Source organism: Lepidothrix coronata, unplaced genomic scaffold, assembly GCF_001604755.1.
Source record: "Lepidothrix coronata isolate B3197 unplaced genomic scaffold, Lepidothrix_coronata-1.0 Scaffold199, whole genome shotgun sequence".
In the NCBI taxonomy this organism is placed as follows: domain Eukaryota; kingdom Metazoa; phylum Chordata; class Aves; order Passeriformes; family Pipridae; genus Lepidothrix; species Lepidothrix coronata.
Window position 1 is genome coordinate 272,058 of NW_016690379.1, and position 20,733 is coordinate 292,790.

The following is a 20,733-nucleotide window of genomic DNA, read 5'->3' on the forward strand; positions in this document are numbered from 1 at the left end:
AATTCCTGTCCAACCTGGCCTTGGACACTTCCATTGGCTTTTCCCAATTCTCTCCACTTTCTCCCAGTTCTGGCCTAGGATTGCCAAATTAGACTGCAAATGTTTAAGGTAAAAAAGAGTGTTTTTAGCAACGAGAGTGCCTGGCCCCTGCTTGTCCTTTGTAGGTCACAACAGCAGCCTCTGTGCAGGATGTAAAGGATCAAGAAGAAATATATAGATAAATAAATAAAGAAATATATATATACACTGTGGCAGTACTGAGGGTAAGGGAAAACCTTCCAGGAACTAACGAAGTTTCCCCTGAGGGGTCTCCAGCCGTGCTGTGCACTGACACAACAAACAAAAATGGCTTTAATTAACTGCCAAAAGCCTGTGTTTTATGTCCCTTTGCTTGACAACATTGGAAGAAACATTTCACAAGAATTAAGTCCCTTTGGAGAGTCTCAGCATTTCCTGCTTCCTATATTAACACTTCAGTTTTTTTGGTTGTTGTTTTAGAAGAAAACAGGAAGCGTGATCACAGTGACAAAAAATTAATCACATTGCTTTTGGAATTACCCCGTAGGACCAAGCCCTAACTATATATTTTGCTCAGTTAAAAACTTCATATCAAATCTTGACAGAAGAAAACACTTAAGATTTAAAGCTGCAAAAATAACCACAGAATCTGAGGGGGGGGGTGTGAGGATAAATCTTCTTTGGGAGGTCTCAGAGTCACGGGAGGGTGAAGGCAGAGGAAGGGCTGGAAGGCTCAGCTCAAACAGGAGCTTAAAGATCAGCAGATCAACTTGATTTGGCAGAGTTAATCTCCCCTTTGAAGCAGATCTAAGCACTTAAGCTCAGCCTAAGGTGGCTGCAGGCAGGGCAGGGCAGAGACACAGCGTTGGGAGTCCCAGTGCTCTGGCTCAGGTCATGTTAAGAACATCACCTGCCTGGGATTGTACCAGGGAATGTTTTAAAGGAGAAAAAGAGAAGGTTCCTGTTCAGTGCAGTATCTCAGGAGATTTTATTCCTATTTCCTCGTGCCTGACATTCTGTACTCTGCCTGTTGGAAGGATGCTTATGAAAAGAGGAAAAAAAAGTCATTTTAAAATAAGGCTTCGGGCTTTGTTCAGTGAATTACAAAGAGGCATTAGCACTGGGTTTTTGGCGTAATAAAAACAGACAAAAAATAATAATCAAGCTACAGGAGAACTCCTAAAGATTCCATTCCTGGCAGAGCACAGCTGGAGTCACACTAAGTGCAATCAGAACAAAGCAGCAGAAACATCCTCAAGTCACGTTATTTCTGCACTGTGACAATTAAGAGGTGAAGATCTGTTCTGAGTCAGAGCTGGGGAGCATTTTGCACCCAGAAAACCAAGCAACTTGGACACCTCAAGCCCCAACTCACTGCAGGATTTTCCCAGGGAGAACCAGTTGTCAGGTGGGACACGGGACGAGGTGAAATGCAAACCAACCGTACCCTGGCTATGAAGAAAACCCATTTCTGCCACTGTCCCACATCCTGACCTGCCCCCAACCCAGAAAGCTCAGCAGCTTTATCCCCTCTCTACACCCTCCAAGAACGACTTCAACCCAGGCATTTGCAGGAGAGGGGGAATTGGATCTGACTGACCACGGGCCCAGGACTCATTGGCAGGGAGGCTTCACATCACACTTCAGACCCGTGGCTTAAGGGTTTGCTAACAATAAATTCACATTAATTCTAAAGCACTTCACAGGATGAGCATTGTTCTGGCTCTTCATCTTCGCGGAGGAAAAAAAAAAATAACATTTCGTCCCGAGGACTAAAATTACCCCGTTTTAGAGGTAAGAGAATTAAATCATTCATCCCCTCTCCACTCCTCAGGTGGGGCCGAGTGCCAGCTGTGTTATGATTAGCAGCTCTGACAGCTCCAATTCCAGGAAGCAGGTCTGTATCCATGGCAGCAGCAGCCACATCCCAGGATTTGGGCTCCCTGAAGTCGCTGCTGCTTCCCTGCTTCAGCCACCTGCATTAGCTCAGTGCTAAGTCAATCATTCCTCTGCTCTCCACTCACACAGGGAAGTTTTAAGCTTCTCTTCTGAATACAAATCTTCCCTCAAAGCCCAACAACACATCCATCAGCGTGCAGGGATGTGCCTCTAGTGGAAACACAGATTATTCCAGCGTGGAGATACTACAGTGAGTATCTTCAATTAAATTCCCATCACTCTATTTACCCCAGAGCTCTGCCCAGCTAGTAATGCACTACGTGGAATTTCCAGCTTGAGTTGCATTAATATGGAATACTCTTTTGAATCAGTGTTTTTCTTACAGTTCATATCCCTCAGCATTTTAGCACGTCATGAGGTAAAAGGGGATTGAAAGCTCAGTTCTGCTCTGCACTTTGTTTTCATCCCCTACGCAGAGAAATGTCTCACCCAGCTCTGCCCTCAGCCTCATTAATACTCATCTGACACTGAAAAAGCTGCTCTTTAGAGATTTCAAAGCTTGAAATCTTTATCAGGGATATTTATAAGCCTGGTCAATAGCAGATCAATCCAGCATCTGATCAGGCTGGTTAAAGAGGGTCTCTCTAACTAACACCACGAAACAGAAAAATATCCCCTCCAAATTAAGCCCTGGGTTCCTTCTCCTATTTAAACTGACAATAGCCCCTCTCTAGAGAGGGAGTGCTGGGAGTTCAATTAAAAATCACTTTTCTAGTTCCATAACCCTGGGCAGGGTGGTCAATCCCTTCTTAATTGAAGCCATTTCTCCACCCACTTCTCTCAACAGCCACTTTCACCTTCTACAAAGGATTTTGAATATTTGTAAGTCAAGGCCTGATGAACCATCCTGAACCCATCCAGCTACTGCAATTTGCATAGAAAATTCAGACTTTTAATAGTTCTGGGAAGAAGAATGTGAAGGATATCATATAGAGCAAAAGATGCCCAAAGGAATGACAAAGTAACCAGGATAAGAGCTGTGATTTTCATCTGCTAATCTGATATATTTTGAAAATCAAGCCAAATTCAACAGTTTAACATAAATCTGATTCAGAAAAAAAACACACAGTATGGTATGAAAGTCAACATCAGAAAGCTTTTAGTATCTTGTAAAAAGCACTGACTTAGTGAAAAGCTGTGAGCTGGAGTTGTAAAATGATAATAACAAAAAATGAAAGAGCTAAACATCCTTTTAGCTTCTATTAGTTTTGAAAATTGATATTTACAAGCTATTAAGTTCTTTCTCAGACAATTCCTTTTCAGATGCAGAAGAAATCAAATTTTACACTATTTATCCACAGACCACGTTTGCATCAACAAAGGCATCCCAATATATGTGCAGAGAATTGAGAGCACACGTTTTAAAAAACCCAACGTGCTTCCTCTGCTTGCCCAAAAATCAGTGACAGAAGTGTTTTTGCAAGACAAGAGCATCATTTTGCACTCTCTGGTGAGTATAATTCTAAATAAATCACACTGAAAATAGAGAATCACAGAAGGGTTTGGGTTGGAAGGGACCTTAAAGCTCATCCAGTTCCATCCCCACACCTTCCACTAGCCTGGGTTGCTCCTACCTGGCCTTGGACACTTCCAGGGATGGGGCAGCCACAGCTTCTCTGGGCAACCTGTGCCAGGGCCTGCCCACCCTCACAGGGAAGAACTTCTTCCCCAAAAGAAAAAAACATTCCTAAGCTCCTACAAACAAGCCCCTTACAGTGAAGTAGAACTGCTCTGTCTCCTGCTGGTTCGCCCTTCTCTTGGCAATGCTGGGTTTGCTCATGAAGGTTTCTGAGACAGTGGATTTCACAGACTCCATGGAGTTGCTGTACTGGAAACAGTCCGAGACATCAAAGTCCTCTATGGTGACAATGTCCTGGATTGTCTGGAGAGTGGCTTCCATGGTCTTCTTAACCTGCCCAGCGAGAAGGAGAGAACTTACAAGTGAGGACAGCACGTTGTGTGTCAACAGGAGAGGCAGCAAGTGCCCTGGAGCACTTTGGGAATAAACAGATATTACTGGTTTCACGTCCTGACGTAATTAAGGGGTAAGTTTTGCTCATTAACAGCGCAGCCCAAGGGCTGGCAGCACCCAGAACCTGCCAGGAGCAGGAAATCAGCTGTGATCAGGAGCAGATGTAAAGACATTTAACCTCAAAGAGTGTGGAACAGAGATGGTCTGATTGTCCTCTGTAACTACATCTACTGGGCATCAAATGTTGGATGTCACAAGCAGGACTTTGCTGCACTTTTCATTTTTACTGAGGGTAAATCTGAATCGACTTCTAGACATAAAGGAGTTGCAGATTTTACCCAAGGAGGATTAAAAGTTCTTGAACACAGAGGTGCAGAGATAGGCCACACCACTGATGTAGTCTTCTCATCTTAGATGACCAGTTAAACAAAAATCACTCTTACCCCAGGTGATGCAAATTCACTGTTTTCACTTCAAAACATTAAGTTCCTCTTTTTCCCTTAGCCATCCAAATACAACTTTTGCAACACAGCCAGTCTTATCAACTGAAGGGTGGGGAGAAAGAGCCGTGGAGGCATTTTAAAGGATCCTCTCCACACACCCAACTTCCATGTGGGATCACACACTCATGAACTGCTGCCTCAGTCTTGAATTTTAACACAAGTCTTCAAAAAGAAGGATCACAGCAACAAGATTCTGCCACAATCAGTTCCCCAGGATGGACTGGAAGTGGGTAAGAGAAGTTGTTGATTTTTGGTGGATTAACTGACCTCTTCATTTTCAATCTTCAGCGTAGATAACCTGGACTGCAACTGCTGACACCTCTGCACCAACTCACTCTGGACTGGCTGCTGGGCACACAGCTGGGACTCCTGGGAGGGAAAAAACACAGGGGAAAAAAACCCACATCATCAAGAACACTGCAATTAGTCATTTGATTATTATACACAAACGTTTTCCAAAGTGCTCAACTTTAAAACTTTGCAGCCCTGGATTTCAACCAGTGGCAAAGGCTCTCCCAAACTGCAGTTCCCTTCTTGGGTGGAGTGAACAGTGAGCAGGAGAGAGGCTGAGAACACCACAGGAGAACTAGGAAAAACAAGCTAATTCCAGTCATGTAAGCTCATGGGGTGTTTTGGAAGTCTGAAGGTGCTTTACCCCAGATATTGGGCTAAATCACGTGGCAAATCAAGAAGAATGTGGTTCAGTGTTTTAGCCAGGCATCCTGGGGCAGGGGTACAAGGGGCTGAGCTCCCTCAGCTGAACTACCTGGACACCACAGCAACAGGCACCAGTCACCATTTAATAAATTCAGGGGAGTTGAAACAAAAAAAAGAACAGGTTAGGGACCTGTCAAACACGCCAGAACACTGAGCTTCCCTGTGCTGCTCAGAATTACTCTGATTTCACAGCATGAGGCAGCTTTTCCCTTTAGTTTTGTTCTGGGGGTTTTTTTTGGGGGGGGCTTTTTTAAAAGAAAACACTGCCCTCACTGCCTAAGGCTATTTTTTTAAAGACAGAAACTGGAATGGGAGTTTTATCACACACATGCACACACACCCTCATGTATTCAACGTAGGACTATTGCAACAAGACCATCAGCTGCATTATAAATACTCATTTGGCCTTAAGAACTACCAAGGTAAATGATTCAGTGAACGGGAGCTGCTGCTGAATGACTGACTGCAGGTAATTCTTTTTTTCTTCCCACGATCTTCCAGGACACCACCAAAGCACAGAAAAAAAAAAACCAGGAAAGGTCATTTGCAGTCTGAGAGTTTCCCTTAAAATGGAAGGGACAAAGAAGAGCCTGAAGCAGTGATTGTAATTCCTGGCTGGAAAGAAGAGAGGCTGCAAGAGACCATCCTTCCAGTCTGTGCTCAGTGTTCAGGGGATAATCTAGAAATCCAACCAACTGACCTAAATTAGCACACTGTGCATGTGTTCCCATTTAGAACCGGTTTCAGCTTGTGCCACTTTTAAACAGTTCCCAGCTGAGTAACCACATCTTGATAAACCTATAAAGAAAGGGATTTTCCGTGCCAAAAAAAGTGAAAGTCCTCTGACAGCCTCGTCTCACAAGGAAGATGCAAAAAGCACCACTGGAAAGCATTTCTGCTCCAAGATTACGCACCCAAATGCATCAAAAATCAGCATTTAAGTTTCTTTATGCTGTCCCCTCGAATTTCTAACTTCACATTCTGTCTCAGGGTGCAGGAATTTACCTCATTTCATTTATTTATTTATTTATTTATTTAACTCGTAGGTTAAATGAAAGGGTAAAATGGAGCATCCTGTTCCCGTTTAGCATTAAACCCAATTAAGCATTTCCATCTTCAGTACCTCTGACGGCCAAAAAAGAGCCAGTAAAATTCAGGCATCCACACCAGGAGCCTCTGCTTAATCTTTACATCACCTCCCCTTCCTCAGGCTCCCCTGAACCTCCGAAATCCAAACAGGTGGCCTTGGACTGAGTGGGAGCCAGAGACCCTCTTGAACCAGCCTGATCAGATGCTGGATTGATCTGCTATTGACCAGGCTTATAAATATCCCTGATAAAGATTTCGAGCTTTGAAATCTCTAAAGAGCAGCTTTTTCAGTGTCTGAGGAAACGCTCAGATGAGTATTAATGAGGCTGAGGGCAGAGCTGGGTGAGACATTTCTCTGCGTAGGGGATGAAAACAAAGTGCAGAGCAGAACCGAGCTTTCAATCCCCTTTTACCTCATGATGTGCTAAAATGCTGAGGGATATGAACTGTAAGAAAAACACTGATTTTAAAAGAGCATCCCATATCAACGTAACTCAAGCTGGAAATCCCATTCCGGAGGAGGGACCCAAACCGACCATGTCACCCATGTGGGGCTGGAACTCGAACTTCATGGGGGGGCAGAAGACGTTGTTGTACATCTCCATCAGCCTCTGCTTGTCGCTGTTGGCGTCCAGGTTCTCCACGGCGTTCTCGATGGCGTCCAGCCCCTCGTGCTTCGACTGCTCCAGGTTCAGCTCGGCCGACAGGAACGTCCTCAGGGCTCTGTTGAGGCTGGCGTGGTACCCCAGGTCACAGCACTGCTGGAAAAACACACACACACACCCCCCACCCCACGTGAATAAAGTGGAGGAATCCCACATTTTCCAGGACAGAAATCGCAGCGTTTCCAAAGCCTGAAGTTGTATAAGTCAAAAGTGCTTTTGGAGTCAAACATGCTCTCACCAAATGCTTCAATGAAACTGCATTTTCAACAGAGAACTCTTCTGTGGAAAATGTTTCAAATAGCTCTGATTTAGAGCTGGGGAAATTTACCTCTTTTAATGCAGGAAGCCTTTTATATACAGTCTAAAGGCAAACATCTCTCTTTAATAGTTTTTCTAGGTGAATTAAGGACATGTTCCCTTGTGAGACACTTCATATTCTGCCTGTAGTTATCCAAGACAAACCTATACCAAATTTGTGCTGCTCTTAATTTTAAAGGAGGAACTTTTTGCTTTATAGAGTTGCAGAATTCCTCCTGAACAATATCTTCAAAGCTAAGATATTCTGCCTAACACCGATCACCAGCAAACTTCCCTTCTGCATCTATTTTCAGCTTCTGAATGGGATGAGCCCATTCCTTGTGCCCCCTGGCTTGGATTGAGGGATTCTCCCCATGGAAATGATCCAGTATCTCAGTCTTTAAGACCAGGCTGACCCTTTGGCTGCTGACATGAGGTTGCTTTAAGAGCAGGCAAGGCTGAAAGATTAAGGTTGGACTTGATGATCTCGGAGGACTTTTCCAACCTGGCTGATTCCATGATTCTGTGATTCTAAGTGGATAACAAGTTGTGGTTATTTCGGCATCTTCTGGGTACCAGAGTGGTCCCACATCCCTCCCTCAGTGCAGAGCCATCTTGCCCAGGGTCCTTAGAGAATCTCAACCTATAATCCCACACAAACCTTAGCACTGTGTTATAATTAACAACCAAGACAAGCACAGCTTAAACAATTACAACAGTTTGTGGAGCTTAAACAATTATAACAGCTTGTGGAGTTTTTGTGGAGTATTAGATATTCATTTCATGCTGTCAGAAAAAAGTAACCTACAATTGGGTGTGTTCACAGCATGCCAGTGTATTCCCCTAAATTCTAACCTCACTTTTAGGGGCCCTGATTCCTAGAAACACGCTCCAAAATCCTTAAATAACATTATTCAAAGGAAGAGGAAAACAAGGCACTACTGGAGAAACAAGACACAGGATTTGGATCACGTATAAAAGTTAATCTGCATCTAGATAATTCCGCCCAAAACACGGAAAATTGTTTTATTCAGTGTACTTCAGGAAGGAGGAACATGACCTGGACATCCCAGGCATGAGAACAGAGTCATCCAAAAGCCAAGCAGCCTTTGCTTGGGATGATTTCACTGCTGGGGTGAAACAGGGGAGCAAAAAAACTTTGAAGCAGAAAGTGGTTATGGTCAAGAATTTCCTGGCTATGGCTGACACCAGGGTGATGTCACTGGGATACAATCAAGCAGCTTCATCTCCACCAGGGCTGCAGAGCCAAGTTTTCATGTTTCAGAAGGGGAAAAAGGCACTTTTTCATTAACTGGTCAGAAACAGCCTGGATTTTTTCAGCCTTCGAACTGAGTGAGCAAGAAGGAGCCCACCTTCTTGGAATTACAAGCAAGATTACATACACTAGGAGAATATCCAAAAAGAAAAGAAAGAAAGAGACCATCTGCTTGATTGCTGTGCTGCTCTGTAAGCAAAATTCACATGAAATCTCCTCCTCGCCCATCATTTGGGTCTCATCACTGTCATTGTGTGCAAAAGCAAAGGAAAAAAAAAAAGGGAAAAAAGAGAAGGAGGGGTGGGGGGAGAGGGAAGAGAGAGGCTACTGGACCATTCCCTGCTTTCACAGAATTTCTGCCACCGGGTGCTGCTGGATGCCTGGTTCTTGTGCCAACAAGCTGTGGCAGGTGGGGAGTCTTGTAAAAAGAGCTGCAGTTGCTGGTTGGGCTGGAGGCAGAGAATTAAAGGACCTTTACATTCAATCAGAAAGAACAAAACCAGCCAAGAAAAAAAAAAAAAAGGAAAAAAAACCCAAACACCAAAAACAAAAGAGGCCTGATTGAGAATCTGCACGTGTGGAGGCAGTCTTGGATCAAGAGCCACTCACAGCTACTGCTCAGTGCACACACACTGCAGTCATGGAGGGGGGAAAGGCAGAGTTGGGCCAGTGCTGCAGCCAGGATTGGGATCAGCTCAGGTTTAACAGCAGCACTCACTCCTTTCCTCAGAATCACAGAGTAAGTTGAGGTTGGAAGGGACTTCTGGAGATCACCCAGTCCAACCCCCTGCCAAGGGAGGGTCACCTGGAGCAGGTGACACAGGAACTCATCCAGGTGGGTTTGGGATGTCTCCAGAGGGAGAGAGAGGCTCCACACCCTCCCTGGGCAGCTGTTCCAGAGCTCTGCCACCTCCATGGAAAGAAGTTCTTCCTCATGCTGAGGTAGAACTTCTCTTTTAGTTCATGGCCATCGCTCCTTGTCCTGTCACTGGGCACCACTGAACACACCTGGCACCATCCCAACACCCCTTGGAAACATTTCTCCACCTTCTCTTCTCCAGACTAACCAGGCTCAGCTCCCACAGTCTCTCCTCATCAGGGAGATGCTCCAGACCCCTCATCATCTTTGTGGTCTCTCTGCTGGAGCCTCTCCAGTAGCTCCTGGTCTTTCTTCAACTGTGGAGAGCAGAACTGGACACAATTCCTGCTGTGGGCCAGGAGGTTGTGCAGCCTCCCAGTGCTCCCACTTTGTCCTCCCAGTGCTCCCTTTCTCCCATCACATCCGTGTCTGGAAGGAGAGCGGAGCTGCTGCAGGAGGGGAGAGCACTGGGGGAACTGGGAGGTCCAAGGGCAGTTAATTTGTCACACCCACCTCAAAGCAAAGTGTTTTGGCTTTCTGCTGCTGAAGGCAGTGACAGAAAACACTTCCCAGCCCACTCCCCCACTGGAAAGGTTTTTAAAGTCCAGCGTTCCGTGTTTATAAACGTACCAGTCCCGCCGTCCCTTTTCTGGGTTATATAAATGTTTGATGGAATCATTCTCAAAGGAAATCAATTTTTTATAAGAATTTAATGATAACTCATTCAAATTCCCTTCCCGACATGACAGCTGATTAACCCTTTGCCAGTGAGCAGTTTTCAAACAGACCCAAAACAGAAGATTTAAGGAGAAAAAGCCCTTTGTTGTAAAATGCAATTTTCATTTGGAAGGGAAAGGATGGGATCCTGGAGTAAACAGCAATGGAATATCTATTCCTAGAAGAGTAAAGGAAGCTCTGTGAGTCACTCACACGCACATTTTTACCTTCTTTTTTTTTAAATCCTGTCCTAGTGACCCTTTTATAAATATGAGTTAATGCAAACTTCCCCATTACTGTAATATTTCATTAGCATCAAAGAGCTGCCTCAGTCCCCAAAGTCAGGAAATTCAAAACTACTGGGCTATGTCAGGAACAATTTATTGTTCTTAACTCTCAGTGAAGAATTAACTCCCTGTTATCCTTCCCTGTAACTGGAGAGGGAACACAATGTGCTGTATAAACATGACAAGTTTAATGCTGTTGGGTCTAACACAATCTACTTGTAAGTAACTTTGAAGATTACTTTTATATTATATTTCAAAATTCAATATGATCAAATGATCAGATTGAGGGAAAGCATTACAGCCTGGCTTAAAAATCACATTTTTATTTAATTCAGACGGTTCAGATAACCATCACTGGTTATAATTGTTAATTTTCAATCCTTCAGGATCAAAGGCATTAATAAATCTATATTCCCTGTGCCTTGACAGTGAGATAACTGAGCTCCATCTCCTGTGCTCCCAGACAAGTCCCACATTTTTCCATGCCTGAAAACAGAACAGATAATACTTCTATTCGAAAGATTATGAAAACTTATAATGTAGTGTTGAACTGAATGCTTGAAGGGGGTTAACACGGGCACGGACTCACCCAGAGCCACGATGGCTCCTCTCTAGGAAATCCCTGGAATGCTGCAGTTTGGCTCCTTGTCTTGCAGCACTGCCTGCCATGGCCCAGAGACAGCTGGGACTGTGAGAGAAGCACTTCTTTCCAAGCTGGATAACCCAGATTTGTCATGTCCTGCTTAAAACATCTCAGGTCCGTGCTTAGAAGCTGGTTTGGGGCTTATGAAATCCAAAAGGATTCTTCACTATATCTGACTCATGAAAATACACTGGGCAGACAAATGAGCCAAGCACACGTGCAGCATTTGGGGGAGGACTTATAGATGGGTTGCAGAAGTAAAAACTGAGATAACTGAATTAGGCTGATGGCAGGGAAGCGAATCCCAACCAACTTTTCAATGTAAACACGTACAAAAAGTTATCATTTGTGAAAAAAAAAAAAAAAAACAACCCAAGACCACACAATTAAGGTTGAGCAAACGTTAACCAAAACAGGGCTCCTAAAAAGGCAGCAGGAATAAACAACCCAGGCCTCTTCAGTGCAGCAATTCTGCAAATCATGACATTTGGAAATAACAGTATTTTTCAAGCCCACTCTCACTGACAGCCCTGACCTCCAAAGGACAGGTTTAAATCAACACCTGGCACAAGAGCACTCCAGGCGAGTTTATCATCAGCTGAATAAATGTATTATATAGACTGTTAGTTATTATAATAGCTGAGTAATTAATAGTGCTCTGAGTGCTCTTTATTGCCTATGTCTAGAGACACTTGTGTTCATTACTCCCTGCTCCTACTGCAGCTCCCTCCAGGCTTTGAGCCGAGTGTTTCCAGCAGTGATGGAACTGGGATGGCCTTGGAAAGGGAACTGGATCCAGCACGAGGCAGTGACCCAGACACAGCTTGAAGGGGGGAGTTACATCCCTGTGAGTAACTCAGGATTCCCAACTGGCTTTTCTGAGTTTTCAAAGAGCAGAGATTTGATTTTTTTTTTTTTTTGTGAGTTTTACCAAAAGCAGAATTGATTCCCACTGAATACTGCGGGGTTTGGAATGTATTCCCTCTGTGAGCAGGGACAGGACACAAGGGAGGACAGGACACAAGCTGGAGCTGTGTCAGGGAGGGTTGCAGGTGGGTATTAGGAAAAGGTTCTTCCCCCAGAGGGTGGTTGGGCACTGATCAGGTTCCCCAGGGCGTTAAACCTGCCAGAGCTCCAGGAGTGTTTGAACAATGCTCTCAGGCACAGGGTGAGATTTTGGGGTGTCCTGCCCAGGGCCAGCATTTGGACTCAATGATCTTTGTGGGTTCCTCCCAGCTCAGGATATCCTATGGTTCTCTGAGTTTTTCAAAACAAGTGAAAAGCAACTTCAGGAAACGCTTCTGAACTCCCATTTCTTTCCCCAAATTTCTTCTACTGTTTCTACAGCTCAAAATCTCCTTTCAAAATGTGCTTCAGAGCTAAAATCTTGCGGGTTTGCTTAAAATAGCAAAGAGAAAATGTCAGGCAACAGTGTGACACCAAAGCTGGGTTTCATTTTAACTAAGCAACTCCCTTTCCTTTTCAGAGCCACGTTTCTCCTCTCCCTGAGCAACGAACCGAGCTGGCCACCTAAGAAAAGCTCATGTCACAGCTCCATGAACAAACACCAGGGTTGTGGCCACCCTCCAAGCTGCCCATCCGAGCCTGTCCCTGCACAGCTGTGCAGAGGTTTCCAGCTGTGCTGGTGCAGAAGATGCTGAAGGAGGAGGGGAAGGTGTCAGGGCTCGTGGCAGAGACACCCAGTGCAGGCCCCCGAGCAGCAGCACTTACATCAATGAGATCAGACAGGTCATGGATGTAATACTTGAACACCGAGGCATTGGTGGCTTCCAGGGCCAGCAGATACTCATTCCTTGCCTTAATGGCCTTCAGCCTGTTCTCTGTGTACTTTGCTTGGCGCTAAAAGAGAAAGAAAAAGAGAATACAGCATTAAAAGAGGTGTAGCAGCACTCAGAATACTGAACAAAGCCTGCTCTGCCCACACAGATTTTGTCCATTTGAATTCCAGTTCTATCAAGACTCCCAAGACTTAAAATGCAGATTAATTATTTAGATGTTTTAAGCATTTCTGTACCAGGCAGCTCTGGATTGAAAGTCTTCTCTTGAGGGTGTGGGCTGGGGAAGATTAAGGAGAGAATGAAGGAACAAGGTGGGTTTTATGAGGTTATTTATGGTCCAGCTCCAGCACTACCAGAAGACCACAGGCAGTTTGAGGGCTGCTGCAGGCACCCCACCTCTTCCAACAGAAGCTAGGGCTTGAACTTGGTCCTTCCAGAGTCTAAAACCATTAAAAAATAACTCTTCTCCTTCCTATTGGCTTGAACCTTAGAGCTGAACTGGCCAATTAGTGACTAAATAACCTTAAACTGACTTAAAGCTGACTGACGACTAAGGCAACTGGCTTTGTGGGATTACTTGACTCCCTCCTATCACAGGCCTTGTGCTTTGTACAAGAAAAACACATGTTAACCAGACCTTCCAAGAAGGTAATTGTCACTTTTACACTGTGTTTTAACTTTCTGTGCCAGGCCTGCGTTACCTGTGTCAACACAAAATGCACACCGGATCGGTGCGAGCTTTGGCCTTTCCTTAATCTGAGCGTTTAAAATGGCAAAAAAAAAAAAAATTAAAAAAAGAGATTTTGCAGTTGAGGAGGGAACTCTGTATCTCCCGTGCTGATCTACTGCAAAACCCCCCTCTGCACAAGCAGCAGCACTGCCAGGCAAGTACCTTCTCCTTCATTTTCTCGATTTTTTTGACGGAGCTTCGCCGGACGTGTTTCTCCTCGAACTTGACGTTGGAGGTCGAGTCGGGGGAGCGGGGGGTCTGCTTGTCCTCTTGTTTCACAGACTTCCCAATCTGCTTCTCCTCCTGCTTCTCGGCCTCCTTCAGCTTGCTCTGGGCGCTGATGCTGTCGGCGTTGTACATGTGGTAGGTTTTCATCACCTGCAGGGAGATGAGAGCCAAGAGTCAGAGCCCAGCAAGGTTGTTAAACTCGAAATAATCCAAACTGGAAAAATAACTCAGGGGAAACTTCCCCTCTCAGAAGATGCCACAAACGAGTGTGTGGCTCTCGAAACCAATCTGAAATCAGAGTGGATTATTTTGCAGCTGTTCCTTTTGTTTAACTTTGGCATGTGCCTTCTTGTACAAGCCAATAAAGGAGGCATGAGAGCCAAAAAAAGATCCAGACTCGATCCAGCCTCCTTTACTGTTCAAAGAAAACGATATGCCAGCGTTGGAAAATGAGAGCTTTTCATCAGCAGGTAAGTTTTCCAAAGGGATGCCTATCAGTCTTTCATCTGGATGAATCAGTCCTTTAAACATCATCACAAGTCTCCAGGAACTGTATGTAAATCATGTCTGAACACAATGGCTGCAAAAGCAACTCAGGTTCCACTTGTTTATATCAAATTTGGTACATAAAAGTACTTCTGTTCACCTTATGTAATAAAAATATTAATAAAAGAGTGTTGTCCTTTTGTTTAGGGAGACCTGGACTCTGTACTATATGGACAACTTTTATTATAGCACATTTTTTATAATTAAATATAGATAAATATCCCCCAAAGGCACAAAAAAACCCCATTTGTTTCACAGGATATTAATGTCTAGCTTTGTGTCGAGAAAGAAAAGAACTAAAAAACCAAAGGGCACGATACATAAACTAGTTTTTTATCCAGAAATGCAAAGCAATTCGAAGCACACACCAAAACAAACATCATGATGTAACTCTTGGGGGGGGGGCAAAAAAAAAAAAACCAAAGGGCACGATACATAAACTAGTTTTTTATCCAGAAATGCAAAGCAATTCGAAGCACACACCAAAACAAACATCATGATGTAACTCTCGTGGGGGGGGCAAAAAAAAAAAAAAAAAAGCACAGTTGCACAAAGTCACCCCAAATAAATCAATTTTTTTAATGCAAGTGGGGTCTTGATTTCAGAGGAAAATCTGTTTATACCTGTTTTGTACCACAACATGGCACAGTTCTACGTAAGTAGGACGCAAGCTCTGCCTCTGCAGCGATCAGCAAAGGTTCTCAGCTACAAAGAGACACTGGATTTAAACATGAAAGGGAATGTGAATGCAGCCAGTGTTGGAGAGACGTGCTGAATAATTTACACACACGCCCTCCCAGCTCCCCCATACGCTCAGACTATAAAGCAGGCATTTATAATAACAGATTCCAAGGAGCTTCTTTCCCTCTGTCGCTGAGAGTGGAGCTGGCAGAGAGCAAGAGAAGCAGGAGGAGAAATGGGGATTGGAATGGTTTCATCCCACTGCCCACCCCAGTCTGCTGCCGGGGTCACTGGTGACTCACTGGAGTCTGCTGAGGGCACGGGACAATCCAGGGCAAGAAAAAAATGACAGGCTGTAACAACCCCTCTGTGTTTTGTTGGCGCGGGGAAAGTAAAGAATTCGCCCATATCCATTTTGCCTGAAAACAGGGATCCTGCCAAGGCTTTGGATGCAGAACCACAACATGGTTTAGGCTGGAAAAGACCTCCGAGATCATTAAGCCCAGCCTCTGGTTGATCAGCACCTCGTGTCACGTCCAGTTAAAAGCAGAGACCCAGCAGGACAAGGAGTGGAAGCATTTCTAGAAAGTAGCACTGAATTTAATCACTGCTGGGGTTGTTTTGGGTCCAGCAAGAAATGGTCTTTTAATGTGATCAGAAGTGGCTTTTTCAAAGGAAAAGAATTTTTCTGGTGAAGGGACAACTTCAAATTTTGCAGCAGAAGGAAGGAATAAATAGATTTCAAGTTGCTAACACAGACATTAGAAAGGTTAGTAGCCTACAGTTCTTTGTTTTTCAAAGGCTGAATTCTGGAAGATCTTCCTTCCACGGTCAGAGAAACCACCAGGACTCAGTATTTGGCTGATTGACCTGTCAGAGCCTGGCACACAGGAATTATTACCCACAGCTATGAAACTCCAGGAAGCAGCCCCTTCAGTGCCAGGTCAACTTGGATGAGAAAGAAATCTCAGTTCCTGAAAGTCTGTGGTTAGAAACAGAGCTGAGTTCTTCCCTAAGATCCCATCCGAGGACATGACTCAAAAGTTGTATCAGATTATGCCCTCAAATAGAAAACAATTTCTGGAGTAGGCAGTGCTGATTATTATTATTATTATTATTATTATTATTATTATTATTATTATTATTATTATTATTATTATTATTATTATTATTATCTGAATATTTGGTTTCAACGCTGTAACTGTAACAAATTGTAATGGAACATTTTATTGATGTAGGAAATTGCAGGGATACCCCATAAATATTGTAACATTGATATTTTTACAGAATTTCATCACAGGGTTGATGTGCCATGGCTTGAGGAACATCCCCAGATCATCTCTTGAAAGAAGGAAGGACAGAACTTGTCCCTCCGTGTCATGACCCGGCGTATCATTAAGGAAGCACAAAACAAAAAGACATTTTGAGCCACTAAACCACGTGCAAGTTCTGCTTTTAAAAGAGAACTAGCTCAGCAACAGCTGCAGAGAGCAAAAATCTCGCCCAACGACAGGATTTCCCATTTATCAGTGTGAGAAGGAAAACCCCCACGCAGCACATGAGCTCCCAGGAACACATCCCTCCTCCTCCTCCCTGAGGCAGCACCTCTTCCTTGGTGCCTCCAGTGGATTTACTGAGATCCAAAAAAAAAGCACAGATGGAGAACTCTTATTACTCTAAGGGGAGCTGCTTTGCTGAGGGTTGAGGAACAAACACACACAGTGGTGTCCTCCCCCCTGTGTTGCTCACACCACACAAAACTGAAGGGTTTTAGCATATTTAGAAATAATTCCACTCTCTCTGACTCTTCTTAATTTAAAACCATCACTGCAGCGAAGGAGAAGGTGTGATCTTCCTGGAGCAAACACTCACAGAGCTCAAACAACACGGGGACAGAGGGAAAAAGTGGGATTTATGGTGCTCTGTAGGTGGTGAACACGAGGTGCCTCAAACTGCAGGGACTGCAGACGTTTATCAGCGTTGGTGGGAGAACCCAAACACTTCCCCTGTGCCTGAAAAGGTGCCAAGGAGTCAGTTTGATTTACCGTGTAGAGTTCATTCAAGACCTTCATCAAGTCTTCCTGGAGCTGCAATCCCACTTCCTTGCTCTGCAAGAGAAGAGAGAAACCAAAGTTAATTGGGGAAGACGGAAAAGAGGCGGAGGAAGCGAACACGGAGCACCCACAAATAATTTAGGCCCAATTAAGCACCACTACTTATGCTGGCAAATCCAATAAACTGCCCAGCCCAGAGCCCACTTAGGGCCACGTTGCATCAAGAGTATTAATAAACTGAAATGTTATATTAGCACAGAAAGAAAAGCTTTGCTGTGTGGAGATGGAAACGGCCAGAGAATTTGGGATTTTCAAAGGTCAAGCCTGGAAACACACAGATCCTGCAATTTTAGCAGGATCAAGGAAGACTATGGATACAGGACAGCCTGGTATGGAAGCTGAAGAAATACAGGGTAAGGAAGTCAGCATGTAAGAAGAATATTACTCAGTTTAGACATTTTACTCCCTCACTACCCACTGAGGCAGCGTTTGCGTGACTGAACCTTCACGCTCTGCGTGTTAGAAGTATTTAATATCTACTGGGGCAGCAAATTTGATAAGTTCAAGATTATTTATGCCTACAAAGTTCAGGAAAAGAAAAAGATAAAGAGGCAGAGCAGACAAACCCACACTTAAACCAACATTGCTGCCTTGGAAGTCAAGATAGTGTTAAGCCGTGAGGGAAAAAAAAAAAACAAAACCAAGACCATACTGATAAATGTAAAAGCCAAAAGAGAGAGTTCATATAATTTAAATCTAAATTATTCCCTTCTGAACACTGTCCAGTTCAGCAGTGCTCAGAGTGGGTTTCTGAGATGATGGTTGTTTTATCCCAGACTGTTTCCCCAGCACAATGGGATGCACAAGTGTCCAAGGTCCAATCCTTTGCCTTTTCCATACATTCCAGTCCCACGTTCCTAACTCTGCTCCCCAGGTGCTACTGGGAAAAAAAAAAAAAAGCATCTGACACAAATGCTGACAAAGGAAAGCATCCTGCTTTTTTTCTGAGGAGTCTTTAATCTAAAGAAAAGCGAGAAGCTGGTGGTTCCCAATCCCCAAGGGAGTTCGCAGCAACAAATCTACAGTTTCTTCCATCTCTGAGAGCAGGAAAAAAAAAGCTGAAGCTGCTGCTCATCCCTGCAGTGATGTGGGTCACAAGGGTTTTCTGACTGCCTTTTTCTCGACGTGGAGATGATTAATGGAAGTGACTGGCTGGGTCTGTTTTAAACGCCCTGAGCACTGAACTTTTCACACAGAAGGAGCTTTTGAGCCACACGCTCCACTGTGCTGGTGAAACTGCCTGGACTGGCCCAATCATCTGCCTTTCACCAGGCTCTTTTCAGCCCATTTGCTTATTTCTTGCATAAAATTGCTCATTCACTGCACAAACTGCTGAAGCATCAATTATGCGAAATAGATTAAAATGAATATTTTAATGTATGGTCGGGTTTGAAGAAGAAAAGGAGACACGCAAGTGCCAAATTGTCAAAACACAAAACTCTTTGTGCTTCCAAATGAGCAATCAAGAAAGAAGCTGCTGGATTGCTGGACTGGAAAAAAACCTTCCATTAAGATGAAGGTGAGATAGATCATAGGTGCCATGAAAACAAGAGCTATGCAGTGAGCACTGTTAATGTAATGCTGTTCCCTGCACTGATTCCACCAAAAGAAAAAAAGGTTTAGGAGGGAAAAAAGCTGAGCTGGCTGACCCTGATAAATGAAAATACATTCGAGGAAGCAGAAAGGTTTCCTTGGGAAAGTCAGAAGAAAATGGGAAAGAAGTTGTTGCTCAAGTGCTGCAGAGGGAGGTGGTGGTGATGCACAGAGAGAACTTCCCTGACTTCCCATGGAGTTCAAAGTGCAGCCAGATTCAAGGCTGCTGATCCCAACCCTTGTCACACAGGCAGGAGAGATCCCAGGATCATGGCAGAATGTGGGATGGATTTACAAAGAAAATGCATGTCAAGAAAACAGAACCAACAACCAATGTCTCCAGTATCAATTTCTATTTCAGCATCAAATCCTATGTTGTTCTCTATTATTCTGTATGTTTTGCAAAGGCAGACAGAGCTTAAAATAAGTCCGTTTGTAAACAATCTTCTAGGAAAAAGCAATAAATGAAGGCAAGTCTGATCAGTTTTATTATTATTTATCCATGCTCGGCTCTACCTACAACCAGAGTCTATCTGCACCTCCCTGAAAGGGCTTGTGCAACAAAATCTTATCTGACTGGCTCTACTAATAAACTGTGTGTGTGGGGAGGGGAGGTCCCCACAAACCTTGTCTCCTTATCCCATCAGGGCTAAACCCTTCTGCTCTTGATTTGGGAGGTGATCCAGTTGGATCATCACTGATGCTCTTGGAACATGGCACAGGAGCCCATGAGAATGGGGAAGGGGGACAGTGGGGCACCAGCACCTCCTCACCTGCGCTGTGCCAAGGTGTGCAACGAGTGGTGACAACCACAGGCTTCCCTTTCTCAGAAAATCGGGAAAATAATCAGCAGCACCCAAGGGAGTCACGCCAGGATGGTGACAGCAGTGCAAACCTGCTTCCTCAGCACGTTCCTCTCAAACTGCCCCTCTGAAGCCTTTCTTGCAGCCCAAAGGAGCTGCTCTGAGCGTGTGTGTGCACACACCAACACACACACACACATGCACACTACTCCTTTGTTACCACAGGGTGTATCTGCACCATGTGCAGAGCTGTAGGTTGCTGCCACATAAATTCCCAGCACCCCGTGCCAGCTCCTCAACGGCCTCTTTGTTCCAGCCCTCCCTCCCCTCCACCTCCCCTCTAATTTAATCAAGATGTTTTTGGGAATCTACTGCAGGACTGGCTTGGCTGTTCCGCATTCCACCAAACATTAACGACTTCAGCTTCAAAATATTCTGGGGGGATAATAAATCTGGGAGCGAAGGAATGCCGGCAACATTTCATGCCCCGGATCTCGGGAACTGCTGGTTCCAGATCTGACAGAAGGAGATGGGACGGCTTCAAAACAAACATTCCGTGCAGCTCACGAGGTGCTTTCCCCACAAACTCAACACCAGGACTCCAACCACTGGTGGGTCAATGTGTAACAACACCCAGATAAGAGATTTTATCTGATTATGTCGTCGCCTCAAATGATGTGACAGGGAACCCAAACCTGCTGATTCTGAGCTGCTCCCTAACAAGATCAGCTCCCTACATCTTATAAAAAGCTATAATTAAATGTACATCGGTGGAGAAGAAACATTAAATGTTTTTTGAATCAACAGTGGGAGTTGGGAATGAGTCTTGCTGTAACCAGTGAGGAAATGTGCAGCAGTGCAAGATCCTTTTAAATCCTGTCTAAATCCACGTTACAACACAGGGTATTCATTATGCATTAGTTAAATTCTGCTAATGAAGATTGTTAAAGAGAAGGCTTGGAAGGTAACATCTACCATGATCCATGTAGCACTTAAACAGAATTTGGTAATTAAAGTTTAGAATTCTTTGCAGGTAGATTCTTGATAGTGATTTTTCCTCTTATTAATCAATCCTGCCTGTAATTCACTTGCATGCAGTAGCAAATATGATTTATCACCTCCATGCTCTCATCTAAACAGTCAACCAGCTTCACTGTGTCAAGTCTCCATCACCAACACCAGCCCAATCCCTATAATATATATATTATAGGGATAAATATATATAAATATATATATT

The 20,733-nt window shown here is 44.2% G+C and overlaps 1 protein-coding gene across 4 annotated transcripts in view; it reads right to left on the reverse strand.

Annotated features, from left to right (window-relative positions):
- SRGAP2 (SLIT-ROBO Rho GTPase activating protein 2) overlaps window positions 1-20,733 on the reverse strand; it is a 108,159-nt gene that overhangs the window by 33,219 nt on the left and 54,207 nt on the right. For 3 of the 4 annotated variants that reach the window (XM_017832169.1, XM_017832170.1, XM_017832173.1), the window contains exons 5-10: window positions 17,032-17,094; window positions 13,694-13,909; window positions 12,734-12,862; window positions 6,795-7,019; window positions 4,720-4,821; window positions 3,692-3,889 (exon numbers count right to left, since the gene is read on the reverse strand). In XM_017832169.1, coding sequence (XP_017687658.1) covers window positions 3,692-3,889; window positions 4,720-4,821; window positions 6,795-7,019; window positions 12,734-12,862; window positions 13,694-13,909; window positions 17,032-17,094 — 933 coding nt within the window. The remainder of the gene's footprint in view (window positions 1-3,691; window positions 3,890-4,719; window positions 4,822-6,794; window positions 7,020-12,733; window positions 12,863-13,693; window positions 13,910-17,031; window positions 17,095-20,733) is intronic. The other variant, XM_017832171.1, reaches the window with a different exon arrangement.